At 47.8% G+C, this 18,744-nt stretch overlaps 1 protein-coding gene across 3 annotated transcripts in view; it reads right to left on the minus strand.

Moving 5' to 3' along the window:
• COBL (cordon-bleu WH2 repeat protein) overlaps positions 1 to 18,744 on the minus strand; it is a 259,545-nt gene that overhangs the window by 51,881 nt on the left and 188,920 nt on the right. For all 3 annotated transcript variants that reach the window (XM_060020105.1, XM_060020107.1, XM_060020106.1), the window contains exons 8-9: positions 12,079 to 12,217; positions 9,020 to 9,190 (exon numbers count right to left, since the gene is read on the minus strand). In XM_060020105.1, the coding sequence (XP_059876088.1) occupies positions 9,020 to 9,190; positions 12,079 to 12,217 (310 nt within the window). The remainder of the gene's footprint in view (positions 1 to 9,019; positions 9,191 to 12,078; positions 12,218 to 18,744) is intronic.

Here is an 18,744-nt window from a genome sequence, read left to right on the forward strand (position 1 = left end):
TGATCCAACATACACAATTCTGTCCTTGGGAGAGTTATATCATCAGCATCACGGCACTCACTGTTGTCTTGGAGGTTTTCTAATAAAATGATATGGATTTGATACAAAACCTTAAGGTCCTTGCAGGCAGAGACAGTGACCAGCTGGTAGGAAAGCTCCTGGAAAGAAGTCTAAGTTGCTTTCAGAGCTCTAGGGAAAAACAGATAACATTGCTTCCCAATGCCCTCAGCAGCAGATCAATCAATCCAGCCTCGACAATGTGGATACTAAGCAGGGCTCAAGCATAAACTCAGAAAATACTGACTGACTTACTGAGCTGGAGACAGGCATCAACTGCATATGCATGTTGACCATTGTTTTCAAGGAGCAAACCTCTCCTGGGTTTTGCTCTTTTCCGCAGTGAGAGACGGACCCTCTGATGAAGGGCCATCGATTGCCTGGAGTAGCTTGAGGCCCTGAAGGCCTCGAGGGTTAGGGATTAAAACAAAGGACAGCCACGCCTAAATGCACAGAAATTTATTTATCTCATAAAAATCCTTACGACAACAGGTTAGAAGACTACTGTCGGTAAAGAAATGATGGGTTTATAATCCCTATTCACTTTTTAACTAATAAAATAAAATAATGATATTTATTAAGAATCTCAAACCATTCTTGAAAAATCAAGCTGTCCATTCCTTACTTCCAGGAAGAACTGAAATACATGTGAACCCAGAAAGAAGTTCTTATAACTCTTGATGTTAAAAAGTTGGTTCTTACGCCAAACCTGAACTTAGCCTGCAAATTAAAACTCTCAGAGACACAGAAACCTGTTTGATTATTTGTGTCAACTCACAGCTTGAGCAGTGAATTAGGAAAATAAAAAATAATATCGCCATCTGTTTTCTTAACTAAATAATTTTACTCCCTTTCAGCATTCCTATTTATATGTTATTCCTTTGCAGTGGGAGGCTGGTAAACGGTTAGTCACCAGCTCTCTGGAAAAAGTAAAAGGGATAAACAGACAGATAAAGTTTTACTGATACAAAGGATGGGTAGCACAAAATTTACAAGTAATAATAAAATATACAATAGTCTTTGTCGTAAATTCTATATGACCAATTGATTCTCACAGAATCCTTTTATTAATTTTTGTCAAATTATTTTATCTGTAGTCAGCCTATTATTACCATTGACAAACACGTGTCTTTTTGACACAACTGTGGATTGATCACTTTACGTTAAGCAGTTAGATGAACATGAAACCATGAAGACAGATGTTGGAATTTGGCTTCTTTGTCAATCACGTGAATGACCTTGTTGAACTGAATAGTGGTTTTTGGAAAATGGAGGAACCATTCTTCAACTTTGGCGGCATGGGGTAGGGTGGTGCTTTTCACAATGCATTGGCTGTTGATAATATGCTTTTATAATTAATCTGCATTATTAACATTTCCCAATGTTACATCCTACACCTGGGCAATGAGCACACAATAAATCCAGCCCTGATTTGTATAGCCTTTGCCAATGTCCATGGTGTAAATGCTCCTTCCTTGGTTGATTTCCAGACCTCATCAGTCAGTGAATGTGGTGCTGGGAAGAGGTGTGCAGTGGCGTGCTGTTATATGGCACTTTCACTGTTGCATATTATTGAATCATATTGATTCAAAGTACATAACCTCAAGAACACAGAAATAGTAAAAGGTAGTAAAATAATTAGAAAGTGGTGAGTTTTTAATATGTTACCTGTTTTTAACATTATTTAATTGTAAGCTTACATACTTTACTTTTTAATAATGGTTCTACTTAGCAATTGGCTTGCAAAATTCCTAAAATTTCAACAACCTGCTCTCACCAGCTGGTGTGAGCCAGGTCCAGTGCATACCTGCTCCCTGAGTTGTCACTTAGTTCTTCAATTCTCTCTCAAGTCAGGGACATGGTAGCTTGTAAATAAAGGGCTAAAAGGTCATTAGCAAAAGGAAATGTGTTCATAGCGTTTTTAAAAATACTGTATATAACTCTATCATGATTCTCATTGCTTTGCTTCTAAGTAGTATTCACTCTTTAGTTCATGTCGGGTAGATTTAATGGTTTTCAAGGTACCATAATAACAGGCTAACAATTCAGTCCATTTTCAAAATGTATTCTGAGCAGGGACAGACTCTGCTCCCATAGTCACCGACTTCCTTCCTTTTATGAGACGGGCCATTTGCTCACCACCCAGTTCCTGTTTTGCTGGATACCGTGCCCTTTCCCATGGCAGCAGGAGCAGCTGCGTGGCTGGTTCTCTCGCCACAGAAGGAAAGCGGCGAGTAAACCCAAGGCAAGGCGAGAGTGCTTCCCTGGCCTTGCTCTGAAGTCCACACACCTGTAGGGTTGCAAGGGTGCTTCCATGACAAACGAGACTCCCAGAACTGTGTTTGTGTCACAAGCGTCAGGATTAACTACTTTGTTTGGAAAGGGGCCAAGTGTTGGTTCCAGTTGTAAAGTAAGATGTTAGGTGACTTGAAAGGCTATTGGTCCCGACATAAGGAGCATCAGTGAAGCTCCTGTCCTGTCCTCTCTAAGCTCTCCGCTCAGGCCAGCTCATGGTCGTGGAACTGAGATCCCGCATGCCACGCGGCACAGCCATTAGTGAGGCTCTCGTCTGGGAGTGTGGGGATCTGATTATGGCCATTTTGCCAGTAAACCACAGAGCTGGGCCCCAAATATTTCTAGATTTTCAGATCTTCTGCTGAGTCACACTGCCTAAAATGCCAATTATTGTTATTATTATTAATTTTATATTGAGGAAATTACTATCTTCTAATTGCGAATGGATAGTTTATTTCTCTCATTTTATTCCCCTAATTTAGAACTTCCTTAAAGTTCTTTAGAATGGGACACTTGTTCACAAATTGAAAACCAATCAGCTAGAAACATCGCAATGGTTGTCACAGTGGTGCTTTAACCTTACATGTCATTTAGAACAGGAGACAATGGCCCTTTTTCCCTCCCTGCCTTTAAAATCCTTTGCCAATTACCTTAGAAAAGTATGCCCAAGGGAAGGCTGATTTCCTCAAGCCTGGTGTAGGAAAATGTATAAGAAAACGACAGTCACTGGACAGTTTAATTTAAAAAATATAAGACAAATTGAGGAGCTCTCTGTGCATTGTGTTTTAAAATCCCCAGGGTCTTGTCATTAAAATAAGTAGCTAATAACTTGTTAACAACTTAATCATAACTAGTACTGCAAATCTTGTAAAAAAATAATTCAGTGCAACTAATGGGATAGACTCTACCATCATGATTCACAACGAAGGTTCAACTAAAACTGAAATCAGAGAGCGAGCTGGTTAGAAAGTTATGGGGGGAAATCCACAGGCACAATTATACTGGTTTAGACATGCACCTGTGTACTTGATTAGATATCTAAAAGTTAATGTGAAAGCTTATTAATAAGAAACAAAAAGATTGAAGAGCATAGGCCAAGGAATTACTATTTACTGTTGTTACAATTATGCAACAAAAGCTCAAACACATCACCAAAGCCTCATTCACGGTGACCTTTGTGCCATGAGGCTGAGACATCACCCAGCCTAACCGTTCTTCTCCCACGTGTGCACCAAGCATTCACCACCTCAGACTCCACAGGCTGGGCTGGCCATGGCTGCCAGGGAGAGAGTGACGGCCTGGACCAGGCCAAGGGACCTCAGTCCTGCACCAGGCGACGCAGAGGCCAAGTCCACCCAGCTTCACACTTGCCCTAGCCAACTTTGAAGAGGCTGCATTTTGTCTATCCTAAGCTAAGCTCACCTTGGAAGAGAGAAAATGATGCTTCTTAGAGCAGAAAGTGATTTTAAATGAGATACAGGATTCCAAAGATTGATTGGTTGAACACCCAACTTCACTAACCCTATTCTGTTATCCTCTTGGCTACTAAGATGATCAAGAAACCAAACCCTTTAGTCTCTGGGCTCTAAGTGAGCACCTTCTAATGTCAGGAGCATTTCTAGTAGTTCCTTTGGTTTGTCAAAGCAGGAAATGGGAAATGTAGGTGGAGGCCAGGCCTGAACTGAAACTGTCCCCGAAGGAGGACGGTGCCCTGGTGATTTCTGACTTTCAGGTGTATGGTCACACTGCTTTGAGTCACTGCCGGCACCCAATCATCCCTCTGCACTTGCTCACGACGCATCTTATCTTCTCCAGACACAGGAAGGAAACCTCAGGCTACAGCCCGTGTGTGGTGAACACTGCTGGCTGTTGATGCAGTGTGCATACTCCACGTTTCCCAGCGAGCAGAGTTCCTGTACTGACCAGCTACTCCCACAATCGCAGTGAAAGCTGACCCCACCCCAGCTGTCAGGATGCACCTGACTCACCTCCGGGGATTCCATCCTCACCCAGGGACTGGGTCAGCCCCAGACCCAACCCTGGGCCATGAGACATGAGAGGAACTCTGCAGCTGGGCGTTTCTGGGAAAGGTTCCCTTTTCCTATGAAACTATTAGAAAAGATGGTCTCTCTTCCTCCCCGAGACTTCCGGTGCCTGGATCGGATGCAGGGAACAGCCATGGCGCCCGGCCGGAGGAGGAAGCCAACCCCAAAGATGATCTAGGGAAAGCCTTGATGGCAACTCGAGGCCTCAGATTCAGCACTGAAGTCTGTCCCACCGGGATTCCTAATGAGATAAGAGATTCCCTAACTGAGTAGGTTTGAGAAGGGAGTTTTGCAACCTGTATTGATTATCTATTGCTACAGATCAAATGACCTCAAAACTTAGAGGCTTCAAAGCATAAGGATTTATCTCATAGTCTGTGTGGGTCTGGAATCTGGGATGGCTCAGCTGTGTGCAATTGTGTGGACCAGAGCTGCGGTCTCACCTGCAGGCTCTACTGGGGAAGCTTTGCTTCCAGTGTCACTCAGTGGCCATGGCAGGACTCAGCTCTCATGGTCAGTGGACTGAGGGCTGCTGGCTGGAGACTCCCTCGGTCCTTGCCCCGTGGACCCTCCCTAGAGCAGATCTCAGCCCGGCAGCTGGCTTTCCTCGGGGTGAGCAGGTGAGAGGCTCCAGATGGAACCCACAGACTGTTTCCACCTAGTCTCAGAGGTGACAAGTGACTTCCACTGCTGCTGCCACATTCTACTCATTAGACACGAGTCTATGTTCAAGGGGAGGGCTACATAAGAGGGTGAACACAGGAGGTGGGGGTCATCGGGAGCCAGGGTACCACAGGGCGTCTTGACAGACAGACCTGACCAGGAGACAACTGAGGAATGGAGGCCCGGGCTGGGATGCTAAAGGTGTGACCACCAAGGTCTCCGATGCAGTGCTGACACCATGGGAACATCCTATAGACAGACCACAGTGCCGGCGCTGGATGCCCTTTAAGACCGGTACAGCCTCCGAGTAGCTTCAACTAGTGGGGTAGCACACACAGGCCTGTGCAACGAGTACGGTGAGAAGTGGAGGAACACCTAGAGGACAACAGGAGGGAGGGGTAGCCATGCCAAAGACCAAAGGGCTCCTAGGCTGGAGCAGGGTGAGCACAGAGACCCCCGCCCCTGACTGTGCGAGAGTATGTGGAGATCACATCCATCTGACATCCAGGCTGGGTCCCCCCAGATCTGGCGCAAGGGCTGGCCATGGAAGGTGGCCTCTTGGAGCTGAGCAGATGCACGAGGGGATGGTCATTCTACCTCTTCCGACCACAAACTGTACATTGGTTCAAAAAGAGCTCAGGAGATGCAGATAGATGTGGCACTGACCTGGAACACAAGTCTCCTCCTGTTTGCTTCTGTTCCAGGTCAACATGGTCTTAATGGCCACGAGTCAAGCGCTGCTAACACTTACAGCATAAAAATAGGAAAGAGGGCTTGTCCTTGGGTCAGGGCTTGGGGCCCACCTGGTGCCCAGGTCAGCTGGCAGAAGGCCTGGGACAGAAAGGAGGGTTGGAAGCCATAACGGGAACACCAGCAGAGCCACCAGGACGGGAACCAAGATTCTGCAGAGGCAAGGCTCAGGGACAGGGGGATGGCTGGAACAGAAGGTTCTGGAATGGGAGAGATCAAAATAGGAGGTGTGGTATGAGGACCTGTTTCATGTCTTCTTTGCCACCTTCTCACATCTGCGTACAAATCCAGTTACTATTAATTCACTGCTACCTAAGTCTTTCCATCTTATCTTTGGCTGTGCTGACTGGTTTTCAAGACAATGTATCTTACCTCTTTGTAATGACCTAAGTGGGACATGCCACCTGTGGTACAAATCACAAAGAAGGCGCACAGCCAAAGGTGCCCAGTGGCAGTCTCCGGCATAGTGGGAGGAACGTTCGGGCTGGGGGCAGGCAGAGGCTGAAGGTCAAAGACGCCATAATGTCGATTCCTGCCGGACGCATTCCGCAGTGAGACCAGGGGCCAGTGATGCAGCTGCTTCTGGCTCAGCGTCTCCCCAGCGAGGGTGGAGCGAGAACTCGCCTGGCCTCCAGGGACTCAGGTCTGATTTCCACCACTAACACATCGTTTCTTAGACAGAGAACACAGGTCTAACTGCGGCTGAACACACGAGGAGACACACAAGAGCTTACGGCTGGCAGATGAAAGTGCCTGCTGAGCTCCCATGGCTACAAACAGATGCAAGTTCGATGGGCATGCAGGTGAGATGCACACGCCCACAAGGGGCGGAAATCACACCCGGCACTCTACATGCCGACAGTCCATAGCTCCCCAGAGACAAGGGAGAGCAGTACCCAGATCTCACCGTGGTGTAAGAAGTGAAACAAATGACAACAAAGGAGTCGTTTTCCCTCACTTTTTTAAAGACCTGAATCAAAGCAGGTGAACTGCTTTCTGCCTGGCTGGGCAGGAGATCCTAGTTTTTCCTGCTGTGAACAATGCCCGGGAGGGTCCTGCTAAATAAAAGCTCCAAGCTGGATGCCTTAACCCTGGTGCACACGTGGTCAGGAGGACAGGGCTAGGGGACGGGAGGGGTCCTGCTATGCCCGGGCCAGGCTCTCCGTGGTCCTAACACTCACGGGGCCCCGCTCTGTTCCCCCTGTGCTTCTGTGCTCTCTTCCTGGCGTTCCTGTGGGTGTGTGAGAGGGGATGAGAGGGAAGGAGGGCAGGTGAGTTATGTCCAGGGCAGGGGAAGGTCCTCGGACATGCACGTGGGGAGAGGAAGACATGGAGAGAATTGTCCCGGGACAGGAGAAGGAGACGGGAGCCTCCAGGCAAGAAGGCAGGGAGCCTTCTGTTCTGTCTGAGGCTTGTTCATTCTCTACGCAGACCTTTGTTGGAAAGCCTCCCAAGGGCAGGGATGGGATGTATTTCCTCAGCGCTGGAGAGACCCAGGGGGAAGCTCTTCTTCTCCAGGCTGATGCAGGCCTTTAAAAGCTGAGGACCCTCCTGGCGGTCCAGTGGTTAGGACTCTGAGCTTCCACTGCAGGGGGTGCGGGTTCCATCCCCGGTTGGGGAACTAAGATCCCGCATGGCGTGCCGCGCGGCCAAAAAAAAAAGGCAGCTGCTAAATCTTGTCCTCGGTCTCCCCAGCAGATGCCACACACTGTCCCCCCAAACCCAGGCAGGGGCCCGGGGGAAGCTGGGGTCTGAGGGTTTACATAAGGCCAAGTGTAGGGCAGTCCGTGGGCCTGGCTGTCCCGTCCTGTTAGGCCCCCTGAGCTCCTGGGCTGTGGCCACTCCTCCCTGCCAAGGGCCACCCTCTCCCCTCAGCCCTTCCTCCCTCATGGGCTCTCCAGGGGGGACAATCCCCGGTGAGGACCACGTGAGCGGCCACTCAAAGCTCATGGCCTTGGCCTGTGGGGCTGCAAATCCACTCTCTTCAGAGATGACACAGCTCCAGAGCTGTCTAAGCCTCGGTGTCATCTTTCCGACTCATCTGTCTAATCCTCCATTTCTGAATCGCCTACGAATTTCATTTGCATTCGGAAGCATGTCCAACGTCAAGATGATCAAACAGATTTTGAGGATGGAAAAGAAGTCTTTGTGAAAAGAGATCAAATGAATCAGGATTATTTTGCCTAGAGAAAGTTGGTAAGAAATCCCACGATTATCTTCTTTCCCCAGAAGCTGGCAGGGAGCTAGCTGTCATTTCCAAAGAAGACAGAAAAAGATCAAGTGGTTCGATGGTTCGATGGTGCAGCCTTCCTAACCAGAGGGCTGCATATCTCATGTGGGCGCCAGCTGTTCTCCGGGCTGGATGCATAGAGACGTTTCACCATCGGGAAAATGCAGTCCTGGATGGTACCTGCTTTATAAGGCAATAGCCCAGCACAGCTCAGGCATCCTGATGGAGGGACGCACCCAGGCTTGATGTCCTGTGTGTGTGTGCGTGTGTGTGTGTGTACAGTGAAATACACAGAGCTAATATCCACCTGGAGGTGGGAGTGCTATACATGGTGCTTATTAAAGTCCAAAAGAAATCCCAGGAAACAACGAAGAAAGCCTGATCTCAGACAGGGTGTGACAAGAACAGAAACAAAACGAGCCTTTAATTGTGGCTGTTGCTAGACTCAAATTAAGCTGTTTCCCCTTCTGGTACCTCAGTCTCCCCTTCTGCGGGAGCTTGGCCACTGGCTGTAGGGTTCAAAGATTCTAGTCCATTAAGTCCCCCCAGCTCTGGAGCACAGCCGCCTGGGCATTCACAGCTGGCCTGAGCGAGCTTAGCAATACAGCCTATACGATCGCATCGTTGCTGTGCTGTGCTGTGCTGAGTGGGCCACCTGTGGGCACTGCGAGGACAGTTCTAATTTGAGGGACATTTATTTGTTCCTAGCTGCTGTCTCCACCCACACGATGCAATTCTGGCTTAAGTCTAACCACAACATGAATGATTAATGGGTTAAATCATTCTTCACGGGTACCTGGCTGGCATTCGGAGTGCATTCACTGTTAGCTGGACACACTGCGTTGAGCGTTGAGAGAGGAAAGCTGCAGGGAAGAGGCACACACATCCCCAGGCAAGAATGGAAAGTCTGGAAACCCAGCGCCGACACCAGAGACCAGAGAGGTGAGGCGTCGACACAGACGAAACGAGAGGCACGTACGTGTGGGTCTCAGGTCCGAGGCCTCGGAAACAGCGCCTTCCCCAGGAAAGCCGAGAGGCTCTGCCACGTCTGTGTCAGGAGGAGGGTAGGGTGGGGGTGGGGGGAGCACTAACTGGGGGGGCCCCCGAGCAGTGCCTCTGGGAGGCTTCTGTGGCACCTGTCGTCCGACACCTACGTGGAATCAACAGGGATTACTTCAGAAGGTTAAGCCCAGAGGCCCTCTGTCTCCAGCGGAAGGTACGTCACCATCACTCAGCCACACCGAGAGCGCCTCACAGCTCCAGATGCAGACACACCTGCACTAAGCCCAACCTCACCCGACATCAATCCAACCTCACCCGTCACCAAATGCAGCCACACCTGGAACCAAATCCAAACACACCCAGCAGCAAATCCCACCTCTCGAAAGTGTTAGCATTTTACATACGTGGGGTCCTATCCTTGGGTTAATTTGAATGTACTGCCATTTGTTTCTGAAAGGCACAAGTATTTTTAAAGGCTGAAATTATTATTAAGAGGTCCCTAAACAGCTCTGTCAACTTCAAAGGAACTCTTTTTCTTCACGTTAGTCTTTTTCAGGTTCACAGGGTTTTTAGCTTATTCTTGTTGCTTACATCTATTATTACCTATTACAGATCCAATAACCCCTAATTTGATCTACCTCTTTAAGCCCATTTATACTATCAACCTCTTCCATTGTTTGCGGTAACAGTTTTTAAACTTTGTTTTGAAAAGGATCCTGGGCTGGAGAAAGGGTGGGGATGTCCCCCACGCCAGTCTACCTCTCAGACCAACCGAGTAGCCCTCTCTGATCTGTTCACATTGGGAACCTAGTTACCATTTTCTATAGAAATGGTTATCTTCTGCTAATAAAGTTTTTGAAAGTTAATGACAATATAACGAATGATAGGAGTTACTAGTGTCATAAACTGTGCTCATGATTATTTCTTTAAAAAATACTGTCTTCAAGCTCTAAAGTTTAGAATCTTCTAGTAACTAATAGAGTCTACACTTCATGTCCTTCATCAGACTATTAATAAAAATATTAAGACATCATTTCTTCATCAAGAAATATATCCATTATTCCTTCTCTTGCTTATAGTTCTTTAGACTTGGAAAAATATTAATTTCCTCATATATACACATCATTTCCTCCCTCAAAGTGCACATAAGGCAAGGCGTCTGAATGAGTGTGGTTTGCTTGGCCCAGGTAAGCACCTGACATGGCAAGGCAACCCCAAGGGCAAGGCAGGTAGAAGAATACCCTCTCTACCGGAAGGCTTCCTTTTGTTTACCAAGGAATTTCGGTCAGGACCCAAATCCAGCCGGCTGCAATACTGCTTTAGTGCAAGTTCCAAAAACACTTTCAATTTCTATCTGCAGCTGTCTGAATACACAAAGAAGCTCAGCGTATTTTGTTGTGGTTTGGGCTACTTTTTCAAAATTATTATCTTTTAACCTAAAGCCAAGACTTTGGTTAAAAGTTCTGCTGTAGTGCCGTTACTGTACTTTTAACTCATGGGGATTTCTGATGGGGATGGAAGTCTGCTTTGAAATGGCCACCAAGACCGCTGACCTCAAAAAATATTCAAAGTTATTGACGGGAGGAAGGGAGCTTCTGGCCTCCTCCTTAATCCACAAAACAGAAGTCGATGGACCAGAGAGAGACCCACAGCAGTTACTACCATGCATACCTCCTCTTTGCGCATGTTCCTTAGAGAGGGAACTGTCCCTACCGTTTTCACTTTAAAATGCCCTTCTCTCTTTTTCTGAGACCCCTGTGAGTACCAGCTGCCCACCCCCAGGCCAGGCTCTCCAAACTCGTTGCACACAGACCTTGGTCCTTCAAGGCTGAATCGGGAGGTCCTTCCAGGGGTTAAAATGGGCTCTCTGGCCTGGAGGTTGGCAGGAGTCACCACATCTACACTACCCTAACCACGGATGCGTCCTAGAATTTCAACAAGGACTCTCAATCTGCGTTCTTCATCCACTTATGAAAAGAGTGGGGAGAAAGCTTGGAAGGCGGAATGGGAGTCTCATTATGGGAAAAGAAAAAAAGAAAACCAGGTTTATCTGAAGGAGCTTCTGATCACATTTCCTTCAAATCAGATAGTTTCTCCTTTGGGAACGATGATGGACTGACGTGAAATACTGGCTGTATCTCCTCAGCAAAATCGATTCCCAGTCTGTGAAATGCTAAGATGTTAAAATCGAGGTATTGGCCGGGGGAAAATGCTGACCAACGGCCCAGGAGCTCTTATGAAAGGTTCAGGGAGCAACAGTGCGACCACTTCTCCCTGGGCGTCTGTTCCCTTTGGGGGCTGCAGCCATGAGATCAACGGCAAAATGTGAGGCTGCCCGGGGGACTGAATGGCGCTCCTGTGATGACTGGAGCACTTGTGTCAGGGGCTTATCTCGGTCCCTACATAAATGAAACAACAAACACTGAATGATTTTAGAATAAAATTGGCCATCCCTGGCTGGTGGACCTAGAGACCCCCATCTCTTCTCTCCCTTGTAACATGAGGGACTAGGTATCATGGTTGAATACGTCTCTGCTCACAGACACCAGGATTGCACCCTCTTTACTCTGGCTTCTCTTTTTCTCAGAGAATACCATATAGGAAAGCTCCATAAGTGGAGATCAATTTCAAACAGGGTGCTCAAAAGATGACTGAACTGTTGTCACATGACCTATTGTATAAACGCCCTGCGGTCGAGACGTCTTCCACACCAGCATCCGTGGGCGCCATCCTGGGACTCACCCCCTTCGGTCAGGGAGGCGCCGTCCCCCAGCCACACTCACCAGCTCTCCATCACTCGCACTCTCCCGAGCCTCTTGACCAGCACGCCTTTCCCACCTTCTCAACGCCCGCACCACCCCCAGAAACTATGCCTGTAGGATGTCCTTGACTCACAGCCGTTCATTTCCAGACTTTCTTTCTTTAGCCTAAATGCTTTCCGAGTTAATGCCATCGCAGAGGAAGCCAGGGCAGGGGTGAGAAGCAGCGCTGAGATGCAGGCCAAGCACCCAGAGGCGCGCGGACGCCATCACTCACCCGTCCTGCCCTTCCTGTCCTCCTCCCTGCCCTCCGTGCGGGGGGGCACCAGCGGGCTGGAAGGCGGGGGCTGGGGTGCAGGGGGAGCTGGTGCACGCCTCTTCTTCTTCTGTAAGTCCATCTGTGACCCCAGAGACACCTGCGAAGCACAAGGGAGGACAAACAGTCAGCGTGAGGGCGGCTGTGCACGTGAGGGAGCTGGCCGGCGTGACGGGTACCCCGAGGAGGGCTGGCAGGTTGCCGGTCCCCCTTCTGGGGCTCCTGGGCAGGTGGTGGAGGCATATGGGTGTGAGGGCTTGCTGGTTGCCCGGGAGTGGCCCTGAGGGGGTCCGGGGATGCTCAGAGATGCCCCCCAAGACCCCTAGGTGGCAGGGGGCGGGGGCTCTGCCCCGTATTTCCTAGGGGCTCCAGGCAAATCAGAAGACTTGGAAATCTCTCCTCAGCATAACTATGAGAAAGGGGATCCTGAGCTCTCACTTAAATGCAAAGAAGAACTATTCCTTCTGGAAGCTTTACCAAGGGCCCCTGCAGAGGAAGGACAGAGGGCATCTCTGGCCTTACCCTTGGCCTTTCTCTCGCTCTCCTGCCCCTTCAGCCAGGACAGCAACTGTCCACAGGCCGACCGCCCCGCACCCAGAACCGCAATGGATTTGCCAGCCCATGGGACACGGGCATATGGGACACCACGCTCCCCCCCAGCACGGAAACCCAGCTCCTCTGGGAGACTCAACAGTGACAGATGCACAGCTGCTAACGGCGGCTTGTTAGGATCGAGCAGGTCTCACTGTTGAAGGGGAAATCCATTCTGTCTGCAAGGCTGGATTCACTGATTCCAGGTCTCTGTTCCCGAAAGAGCGCAAACTGTTCCTCTCCTCTGCACTATAGACGAAGCTTTCCTGCCTCCACCCTCCGATGGGACTGCATGGGAAGAGCACTGCGCCACCTGCAGAGGATGTGCAAGGGCCGGCAAGATGCCTGCGCTTGGTTCCTGCCCTGGGGGGCTTACAGCAGCCTCGGACCTCCAAGCCCAAGGAGGTCCTGGTCCTTCAAACGCTCGTCCTGGGAGGGGTGCTGCCAACACCACCTGTTGGGCCTCAAGTCCTTCTCTTGGAGCTCCTTGGTTTATCAGCTCAGGTTCACAGTGGATGGAGAGCGTGTCTCCTCCTCCTAAGGAGGGGAACCTCCTCTGCTGGGCTGGACCTGGTGTGTGTGTGTGTGTGTGTGTGTGTGTGTGTGTGTGTGTGTGTGTGTGTGTGTGTGTGTGTGTGTGTGTGTGTGTGTGTGTGTGTGTGTGTGTGTGTGTGTGTGTGTGTGTGTGTGTGTGTGTGTGTGTGTGTGTGTGTGTGTGTGTGTGTGTGTGTGTGTGTGTGTGTGTGTGTGTGTTTTATTATAAAAGGAAGAAAAAAAATCCCTGAATTGACACTCGGTTAACTCCTAACAATTGGCATACATTTTTTCTGGTCTTTCTGTTTCCTTTTAAAAGTCATATTTTTTCTATCCTTCTACCACAATACATTATGACCACCTCCTATACCTTTAAAATTCCATGTTTTATGAAAAACATGGACATGAAAAGGCAAACAGTTCCACAAGGCTTAGAGTCAAACCCGCAGCTCCTAGCCCACTCCAACAGCAGCCACTTCAGACTACTTTTCGTCCAGCATGTACTCCGTTTGTCCACATGAAGAGCTTATTCTGCTGTTTCTTGGCTTTTCCCGTGTTAGGTTTTGGCTTCCTGCTCCAGAAGTTCTTTGAGACGCAGGCACACACACAGACACACGACCCCACACATACTTTCCCTCCCCAGTCTTTGAAAAAAAGTTAGAGCACAATATTCAAATTAACATTCACTATTTAGTTATCCATATAGTTATAACAGATATTATAATTATGAAAACAGAAATTTTCTTCAAGAGCAACTTTCTGCGGCCGAGACCTATGCGTATGTTGACGACATTTTCTTCCTAGATGAACTTTCGTTTGCTGTGAACTTGATAACTGATGTGTCTTCTCACTTTTTCTTCTCACTGAGTTTCCTGGAAATTCCTTTGCCCAGATTTTTTAGCCTTTGCTTCCTGGGTCCTATGCCTTTTTAAAATTCACTTCTTCATTTTAGGGGCGCACTTTCTACCAGCTTTCTGAGACAAGATGCGTATGGGGTAAAATTCTGAGATCTTGAAAACCTAAAAATGTTTGTGTTCTCTTACACTGAGCAGTCAGCATGGTACCGGAAAGCTCTCTCAGGATGCGCGGCTCTCACTCCACTGTCTTCCAGCCTGCAACCCTGCAGTGGGGACAGCCGCCCCCATCCCAACTGCAGGCTGGCTGGCTGTCTCCTTCCTTCCACAGGCTTGAGCATCTTCTCACTCCTTGAGCCCTGGACCATCCTGCCATGCCCTGGGTGAGGCTGCTTTCACCCTCTGCTGGGTCATCCACGGACCCCGGCCATCTGTACATCCTGCGATTCTGCAGAATGTTCTAGTACTCTTCCTCAAAGATGTTTTTCTTCCTTCTCTTTTCTCCTTTCTTTCTGGATTCCAATTAGTTGAACTCTGCAAGTTCTAAATCAATTTTCTAATTTTTCTTCAATAGTCTTTGCTTTAATTGAAATACAGTTGATTTACAATGTGTTAATTTCTGCTGGACAGCAAAGTGATTCAGTTATATATACATTCTTTTTCATGTTCTTTTTCCATTATGGCTTATCAGAGGATACTGAATATATTTCCCCGTGCTATACAGTAGGACCTTGTTGTTTATCCATCCTATATATACTAGTTTCCATCTGCTAATCCCAAACGCCCAGGCCATCCCTCTCCCTGCCCATCCCCTTGGCAACCACAAGTCTGTTCTCTATGCCTTTGCGTCTGTTTCTGTTTCATAGATGGGTTCATTTGTGTCATATTTGAATATTCTTGACTAATTAACATTTTTCCCTCCTCTCTTAGAAATGCCCTTTATTTCATTATCCAACTCTTCTGGCTTTTAAATTTTCAGTTACTATATTTTTAATTTCCAAGTGCTCTTTCTTGTTATATATTTTTTGAAATAGCTTCATGTATGTTTCCTGGATACATTCTCTTCTCTTTTCTCTCTGAGGCTAATTTATATCTTTAAAAATATGTCTTTCTACTCAGCCGTAAAAAAGAATGAAATAATGCCATTTGCAGCAACATGGATGGACCTAGGGATTGTCATACTAAGCGAAGTAAGTTAGAGAAAGACAAATATCATATGATATTGCTTATATGTGGAAACTAAGAAAATGATACAAATGAACTTATTTACGAAACAGAAACAGACTCACAGACATAGAAAAGAAACTTACAGTTACCAAAGGGGAAAGGTGGTGGGGAGGGATAAAGTAGGAATTTGGGAGTAACGTACACACACTACTACATATAAAATAGATAAACAACAAGGGAACTATACCCAATATTTTGTAATAACTTATATGGGAAAAGAATCTGGAAAAAATATATATAACTGAATCACTTTGCCGTACACCTGAAACCTTCACAACATTGTAAATCAACTATACTTCAATAGGAAGTGTCTTTATTTTCATTTTCTTTTGTTATACACACTTTTTCTCCAAGTTCCTTTTTTCTCTCTTTGGCTTGGCCTCTTGTCCGTCACATCCTGACCTTGCCTCAGTTTCTGGTGATGCTTGGCCAACTGATGCTAATTAAGTGTGTTTCTGTGGACAGGGTCTGTGGACACTCATGGGATTCCGTGTGGGCACCTGGGAAGAGATCTGGTGAGCTCACTGGGGGATCCCCAAACATCCATATTAGTAGGATCCTCTCTTCCAACCTCCTGCCGGCAGGTGGCAGCTGGCCTTGCAGAGTAGGGTCCAGTGGGAAGGCCTGGGCTCTCATGTAGCGCGGGGCTTCAGGGCTCCCTGACGTCCTAGAGTCAGTCTCTCTCCTTCTTTCTTGTCTGGAGTTCATGGGCAGACCTGCGGCTGCCCATGGCAGGGTGGGGCCTGGAGGCCTTGCTGCTTCCGAGCCAGACAGCCCGTCCTTGGTCAGCAGCTCTCCTGCCCACTGCTGTGCAGAGGACTCGCACCCACTGTCCTGAGCCTCGTGGAGGCCGGGCCTCTTCCGATGGCCTCTCCACCCGGCCTGCACCTCTCAACTTCTTCTGCTCTGCCAGGAATTTAGCACCATCAACTCATTCTAGTTCCAAGTGTCTACTGACAACCGTCCTCGTTCCTTCTCCCCTTCTCTTTGCCGTCATGGACTAATGCTTTTTATTCATTTTAATGGGGTTTTGAGAGGAGAGAGCTAGACTAGCTCGTTCCATCAGCCACGTTTTCCCATATCTTTTAAAGGCTGCCCAGTACTGCATGGATTCCTCCAGCCACAGTTCATTCAATTCACCCCCTCTTTCTTTGGTGGGATATTAAGACTGTGGTTTTGGCTATGACAGATTAAACTTTGTAGACCTCCTTTATCTTTCTCATATGTCTTTTTCTTTCTCCTCTTTTCCTTTTTTGAGTTTCCAATACATTTCTTGACTGCAACCTCTGAGGTAAGGAACATGTAAGGCTGGAGGAAAATCAGATTCAAAAACTGTTTCCCAGTGTTAAGAATCCTCGTCACGTGGTTACCTCGCACTGAGCTCGGGATTAAAGTCACCAGGAGTTTTTGAAATAAATGGTTGTCAAAGCTTTCCACTTTTCTGTTAGCATCTGTGCACTACCCTGGTCCTTGGTTCTCACTGGGGCCTGGGTGCCCAGGGGGTGTGTGGATGAGCTCTTGGGATACCCTGCTCGGGGGGGACCCTGGTCAGGGGTGGGCCGCCTGCTCTTATCTCCACCTGTCATAACCCCGTCTCCCCCTTTTGTCCGTCTGCGGATGATGATGTTGAAAGGCAGAGAGCCTCGGCTCTGGTACCTGGGTTTCTTCGTTCAGGGGTAACATCCATCCATTCATTCATCATGACGCTCAAATGCTATGCATCTGCCTGCCTGTATTATTTTCTTGTACACGTTTCTCAATCTCGTCTTAAAAGACGGTGAGAGACTTCATCATTTGTTCACTTGCTCTTTCCATTAACCAACAAGCCACTGTTGATTCCTTATGCTGTGACAGGAATGACAGTGGATTCAAAGACAGATAAAGTTCCTGACCTCACACTGATGTCCACCATCGAATGAAGGAGAGAGAATTCTATAACATTACATGATCTTCTTTTGGCTGGAGACACCGCCAAGAGCTGTAATTGGGGGCTGACGTGGGGACGTGGCTTCCTCTGTGAGTTCACGCTGGTTGATCAGCGCCCGCTAAGCTCGCACTGACGTCTGTATAATAATGACGTGCTCCGGATTCTGCCGAGTGCCAACGTCAAGTGGGAGAGAACTGAAGAAACAAATGGATCACGGAAGCAATTCTGGCTCACCAGCTTGGAAAAGCAGTTTTACCCGTTGAAAGAAAGTTCTGGCTCACTCCTTGTTACAAGATTTGGAGAAACATCAAGACCCTCAAGCCTTTGCCAAGACGGCCCAGCTTTGCCCCTGGCTGTCACTTTCCCAGAGATAATCACAGCCACTCGACAAACAATGGCTGGAGACGCTGTGTTTTCCCGGCACACGGCTATTTCTGATCAATTAAGGCTATTTCTGATCAATTAAGGTAATGTCTTTGCTAAGTGTTTTGGCAAAGTCTGAGACTCCAATCAAGACACGATCTAATGGGCAAAAGTTTTTTTCTGCAGCTTCTGTTAGTTTAAGGTGTTTAAACAAAAGTGTTCTGGTGGATGTATTTACAGACTTCTAGAAAATATTGTTAACATGGGCAGCAATGGAGACTTATTAAACATTTACTAAGGGTGCCAACAGTATCTCGTACGACTACCTCAGCGAGGTAATTTCACTACCTCTGTTTTACAAAGGAAGAAATTAAAGCTTGTAGAAGATTACTTGCCCAAGGTCAGACAGCTAACAAGTGGGCAGAGTGGAGATTCGACACGGGTTTAAACCATTCTCCTCAGGTGTGGAAGAAATAACTCCTTCAGTTTTGAGTAGAAATGTCCATTCCTAGGATTCCATAAGAACTAAAGCCCGAGGAATCCTCACTGTTCCACGTGGTACAGTACCCACCTGCTGGATACATCAGAAGCCAGCCTGTGCTTTACTGTAAGGCCCAACGCCTATCTTCAGCACATCCTTGAGGAGCACTTGAAACCTAGTCCTGCTGACTTTCTAGAACTTGTACCTACCACTGTTTTCCTTCTTAGAACCAGGACACGCCGTGGCCACTTTTGTTCAGGCAGGACTACTTTTACCCTCCATCTCCTCTGGTGACCAGTAGCCAGGAAGCGTTCCCCAATGGCAGAACCAGAGCCCTGGATATCTTGGTTTTTTTAGAAAGCATCCGTTCCACGGTGGCTGCTTTGGTCTCTGAATCTCATTGTGTCGGTCACGTGTAATGTGACTAGACTCAGAAAATTGTTTAAGAGGGAAGGGAAGTGCTGATGTAAAGAGATTGAGTAGGACTCTTACCATGAAACCCAGGGCCACTGTCCCCACCTTGGCTTCTGAACCTTGCTCAGGGTGAAGCACTTGGTAGGAACATAATCAAAAGTGACTGAATGACAGTGTGTGTGTGTGTGTGGGGGGGGGTGTCTGTGTATATGCGTGTGTGTGTGTGTGTGTGTATT

This window comes from Delphinus delphis, chromosome 9 (assembly GCF_949987515.2).
Source record: "Delphinus delphis chromosome 9, mDelDel1.2, whole genome shotgun sequence".
Lineage (NCBI taxonomy): Eukaryota > Metazoa > Chordata > Mammalia > Artiodactyla > Delphinidae > Delphinus > Delphinus delphis.